At 35.5% G+C, this 6,143-nt stretch overlaps 1 protein-coding gene across 2 annotated transcripts in view; it reads right to left on the reverse strand.

The window, feature by feature from the left end:
- The window catches only part of Adk2 (Adenosine kinase 2), a 37,729-nt gene extending 33,669 nt beyond the window's left edge, over nucleotides 1-4,060 (reverse strand). Inside the window, exons 1-2 of one of the 2 annotated variants that reach the window (XM_071584047.1) lie at nucleotides 3,946-4,060; nucleotides 2,865-3,075 (exon numbers count right to left, since the gene is read on the reverse strand). In XM_071584047.1, the coding sequence (XP_071440148.1) occupies nucleotides 2,865-3,075; nucleotides 3,946-3,962 (228 nt within the window). In that variant the 5' untranslated portion in view covers nucleotides 3,963-4,060. The remainder of the gene's footprint in view (nucleotides 1-2,864; nucleotides 3,076-3,945) is intronic. The other variant, XM_071584048.1, reaches the window with a different exon arrangement.
- Between the last annotated feature and the right edge of the window lie 2,083 nt (nucleotides 4,061-6,143).

Below are 6,143 nucleotides of genomic sequence, written 5' to 3' on the forward strand. Positions count from 1 at the left end.
AAATCTGGTAGTTAGCATAACAATTTAAACACCATCCCCTGAATATTTGTTGAGAATGGACTTTGTGGATCCAGTTCATTGAGGAATTATTTCTTGAAATTAAACTGAATTGGAAGTAAAATATAGGAATAAAAATCACCCAGAGACGATTAGTACTATCTGCATCCTCTCCATCTATAAATCAAAGCATTAATTGTCAACTTACCCAAAAAGGCAATACTAAATGAGAAGATGAAGGCAAGTGGAATTGGGATTTTTACAGTTTTTTTTCATAGTCATTCAAGCAAAAATAAAGGTGAAATATAAGAGTATGTATGAAATGGTATGTTTAGTATACATTTAAATTTTGCCAGTAAAACATGTCCACATTGGTATCCATATAACCTGCAGTCTGCATGAAAGAATTTTTTAAACTCCGTAAAATGCTTAGCCCATTTCTTTTCTAATTATTATGTGAATTAAATGAACAATGATACCTTTGGATTCAATCCCTAAATTATCAATCCACTACTTACTAGGTAAATTTCTTGCATTGTAGTAGTGTCTCAAGAATTATAATAAAAGACAAACATAAAAGTTATAATTGCCTGCAGGCACAACATTGGCACAGCTCCCTTTGCTGAAGACATCTGCAACCAATAACACATGGACACATGATATGACAGAGGCTTTTTCCAATTCGTCAGTAATATCTTCTCCCCTATGTTTAACAGCACAGTTGTAGCAGTGAATTTTACAACAGGCATGCAAATGTGGCATGTATGAGCCTAATCATGCGTCTTTGATAATGATATTAGAGTAAAAAGGAATTACACTCTGGAACAAGCATTTTCAGGCTGCATACCATTATAATGCCATTCAGTGCAAATTTTCAGCAAGGAGCCTCACTTATTCTCTGAAATGGATTCTAGTCACCCATTAAAATTTAGCTTTTTACTATACAAGCAATATAAAACAGATCAAAGAAATCAATCACAGATTTCATGCAGAACAAGTGCCTACAATGCAAAAAATGTATTGTTAACTGAATCCACTTGCCTGATAATACTTAAAGGATTCCTCATGTTCCTGATGTCCAAGGCATTGGATCAAGCTGGCATTATGAAAGTAGGATCAATAATTAATTCCATGTAGTTCTAACATATTTCCTTAGAGAATGTACGCAGTTATACATCAAAAAATGGCTTTAGCCTCAATAGCTTCCACTGACAAAGTAAATGTTCAATGCCTGTATAGATATAATTGTTTCTAGATATATCCATTTCAGAGAAAATACCCCACAGGAAAAATAGGTTTAACATAAACTATTTGTTTAGGCCTGGTCAAGTACTCAAATGTGGAGATTTAACTCAATAGAGCAAACCAATACAAATCATAGTAACATGTTAACACTTCACTCATAGAATTTATTATTTACACTTGAAAAACTTATCATCCAATGCAAAAGCATGTGGCTCGTCACAAAATAATGGAATGCAGAACACCCGAGTTAAAGCAAAACATAGCACACGTATGCTATCATATGCAAACAAAATTTTGTTTTTAATCAATAAAATACATAAAGAATTTTTCCTTGTTTCCATACACATAAACATAGCCTTTCTAATTAGTATTATCCTGTTTATTCATGCCACTTGAAAGCATAGCTGATTGACATTTAACATAGCTTTTCGCCAATGAAGGCCAAAACATTTGTTTTCCACAAAAAGGCAAAAGAATTACTTATCCACAGCTAGGGACAATTCCAAGAAATAGGTAAATGTAGGCACTTTGATCAAATCAACCACATCAGTTAACATGCACCATATGAACCACCATTGAATGTATCGCCTTGAACATTAACTTTTGTATTTCACATCAGAATATACTTAACAAACTGCATACCCATGACTTGCATTGGAAACAGTATTTCTTAGAACAAATTAACTTAAGTATAAAGGAAAAAAAGCATAAAAATGGATGCAAGTTGAATGGAATCAACATACTAAAGGTCTCCATGGAGTCAATAGAAATTCCATTGCAATCCTCCTGAATCTATAAAAGGGACCCATCAGCCACTAGCAGAGTACCTACTACTTCAACCATTGCCCACAACACACGGCAGTATGTGACACTAAAAACACAGTCTTCAATGATATTTTTATTAGTAAATCTGTGCTTCTCCAACAACCAGGAAATTCTAATATAACACATGAAGCGTACCTAATTAAACTCTTACTTATCGGTTAGAATGTGAAAGGTGATGCATGGATAAAACCACCTTCAGACCTCACAATTATTATTATCAACATCTGCAAAGAGGGAAAGAAATAATTCGTCATTTTGTAATTTTACTAAGCAGGAAGGGCTAGAATGATAGTCTTATAATGGCTATCTGGTGCATAAGCAACTATTCTAAAACTATTCTTGGCGTGACATATAAGTTATTGGCCTGTACATATCCTTCAGTAAATCCAATACATTCAGGACAATAGAAGTAACACCACAACAAACTTTGAGGAGAGTAGGAATCTCCAATCCAATGAAATGATTAAATGCAGAGAATATAATTCCAGACGTCCTTATTCAGCATAGGAAAAATCACAATTTTACTAAGCAAGTGGAAGATGCAGAGGAGTATTATTACTCAAAGCTAGTAATAAAAGAGAAATACAATGGCAGTATGTTTTAATATTCAATATAAGAATACTACCTCTATACTTGTACATATTCTTCAAACAACAATTGAGCTGAAAGTTGTAATTGTCACATACCACTAAATAAATTAAAATTACACTACATACTTCTATCATAATCTTCTACGGGATATTTCTTGCTCTAAATGGCCCTGCCAATGCTCAATAAATTAACTAAAAGGTTCTTACTTGTGCCACCTGAAGGACATTCATTGTAGCTCCACCAGCCGAATAATCGACCTCAAACTTGTCCACCATTTCTTGGTATAGGGGCATATGTTTCTCTTCGGCTAAAATTGCATCGTTTGGCTTTAGATCATACTTCTTGAGAAATTCTTCATTTGCAGCGATTGTCATATCCAGTAAAGGGTTTCCAAGTCCTAGAATTAACCCCTCTCTACTAAAATAAAGAAAAAGTAATAGAAGAGCTTCCAAACGAATTAGAATTAGCCGTAAAATTTCGCTCAGCAACATATGCATAGATCTCTCAACATTTAATATAAATAACTTCTTCACATGAATATTCACCCTCTCCATCAGTCAATGTGGAGGAGTTACAGACTGAACTGCTTTGTAACTATGCGCTATGTGTGGGTACCATACACAGTAATACCTCTAATTGGATCCTGAATGAATACAGCAGTTTCTAACTATCAATTTGTGGTGCGTCTTGTCCCAGGTTGGTTAACTGGTTTTGTTACATCGTTATTTATTTCTGGGATTAACCTTGGGAGTTAACCAAGATAACTTAGTGAATATTGTGCCATAGGTACCCAAAACATACTTTCTAAAGGCGTTCGCTTTTACGAGTACTATCGCCTATTTACAATTATGTTCTTTAGTTATCAGGTAGCAAAATAAAGGCCCCACTCTTTGTCAGGGCAGTTCACAGTCATAACGCCTTTGTATGCAAATATCCTAACACAATTTCATTATACCCATTACAGGCAATATAATTCCGGAAACATTAATGAGAATTAGGCATATATTCTCTGAATACTTAATTTATACTGGCACACATGAACAGCTTCACTCAAGAAACTATTACACCGTTAACATTGTATTAAAAAGCTTATGAGAAATATATGCATTAAAATGAGGTTGGATGGAACTGCTTCATCAGTTGGAAGTTTAAATATAATATTATATAAACAAAATTTAACAGAGTAAAATAAAAATATTCTTGTGCCCAACTTTCAATTACAAGAATAAGTAATATGTAGACCAAAAATGGTCCACAACATTTAGAGAAATAATGTTAATAACTTACTCAGAATTGTCGGCCATCGTGCTACTCTATAACGGAAATATTACACACCAAATCATGCATGCACAAGACCCGAAGATAACCCTTTCACTTATCAGATCCGGCAGGCATGGGCAAGGTCCACTTAGGTCTCTAGCACAAAATTCACCAGGCTGCCAAAATTTCCGAACAAAGATATATTTGCATAAATCTAGGCAAACAGTGCTGACAACAGTTTAGGTAATCTCGGGGAAAATTTAGGAAAATATAGCTGTGGTATCCAGCAACTCAATGGGTTTATTTACAGTTAAAAGAAAACGTCAGTGTTCCTTTAAACTGATGTGAGTATAGTTTAATTCCTCATTCGTCCGGAAAGAAGAGGTAACATAAGAGGTGGGGCTTTTAATGAAATATCTAATACTTGTGCGTTTACATGGAAAATCGTGAAGGTCGAATGTCTTGCTTCCATTATAGCTAAAATCCTCTCAACTGGACAGCTCATCAACTGCTGAATTTTTTAAAAAGTTATATAGTAAAAATTTACCGCCTTTTATTTTGGAATGCTGCATTCGTTGCAAACCAATCTGTGCGCGAATCCCTTTCATTGTTTGCAAACAGTGCCGCCGACAAACGTAACGATTGTAACTAATTTGAATGATTAAATAAAATGTCAATAATTTTAATGAATGAATTTCGGAAAGCTTTAATTAAATTCCAAAGGAAGAGGTTACTGGAAAATTTGAAGGAGAGTCCAAAAGCATTTTGGTCATACTTAAGGGAAGTAAATCAACTGTTAATTCAATCAAAAACGATAAATGCGAAACAGTAACCAGCAGTTAGGAAAATGCTAACTTATTAAAATTCCTTCTTTCAAAGCGTCTTCATCAATGTCTCACGGAGTGCCTCCAATAGATTACCGAATCCTGCCAGTCAACCGATGCCCAACATTTAAATCTCATTTCATGGACTATAACGTTTGCTGAAAACTATGAAGCCTAGTAAATCCTCCGGGCCCAATGAAATACCAGCTCGTATATTTAAGGATCTAGCTTCGGAAATTGCACCGTATCAAGAAATAATATTGGAGAAGTCGCTGGTAGATCACAACATTCACAGAGATTGGAAAACGGCTAACGTAATGCCCAATATTTAAACATTGAGAAAAGCTAAACATTGAGCAATTACAAACCTATTTCCCTCACATCCATCTCGTGCAAGGTTATGGAATATAAAGTTGCTAGTTCGATCGTGAGACACCTCGATAATCAGGAGTTATTAATGAAAAATTAGCACGGTTTCGGAAAAGGTAGATCCTGCGAGATACACATGCGCTTTTTGCTCATGATATTCTTACTTCGGGAGATAGCAATGTTCCAGTGGACGCGAGTTTTCTAGATTATTAGATTGCCTTTGACAATCTAACAAGTACCTCATAATAAACTACTAGAAAAGCCAGAAGCATATGGCCTAGTTAAAATTTCTGGGGTTGGATTAAAGACTTTTTGAATGGTCGGGTACAAAGAGTAGCCATAGATGGAGTTCGCTCAAATGCAGTAGAAGTTACTTCAGGTGTTCCCCAGGGAAGTGTCATTAAGCCTCTTTCAATCCTACTTTACTTTAACGACATTGACTCCGAAGTCACTAGTAAGGTACGTTTATTTGCCGTTGATGAACTGGTTTACCGTGATCCTAAAGACACAGCAGCTTTGTCAGATGATCTTAATGTTAAACAATGTCGGTGAGACTCTTAGTAATTAGAATTAAACTTAAAAAAGAGCGCAGTCATAATTTTTTTGAAAAATAGCAATTCCCGCCCGAACGACCACTGCATTGGGAACACCGAAATGGTATGAATAGACTCAATTAAATACCTGGGCGTTACCCTCACTCACGATCTCTCCTGGGCTAAACGCACACGGGAATATCTGGACAAGCTAAAAAAAATTAGGATGTTATAATCCGTGGAGATTAAATCTTGCACATCTAATGAAAAAATGTCTTCTTAACAGTACATCAGGGTTACCATCACTTTATTTTACATCGACACCTCTTTTCTCTTCTAATATTAATTTCGCAGGGTGCGCGGCTGTCTTCGGAAGAGGACCTAAGGTTTGCAGCCAAAACGAAATGAGCGGCGTGGGATTATGTACAACACTACAAATACAGTCACTAAAACTATTTCAGCCGCACGAGCTTGAAGAGGATGACGAAGTGCTGCATTA

Source organism: Hetaerina americana, unplaced genomic scaffold (genome assembly GCF_022747635.1).
Source record: "Hetaerina americana unplaced genomic scaffold, ioHetAmer1.1.p SCAF_16, whole genome shotgun sequence".
NCBI lineage: Eukaryota > Metazoa > Arthropoda > Insecta > Odonata > Calopterygidae > Hetaerina > Hetaerina americana.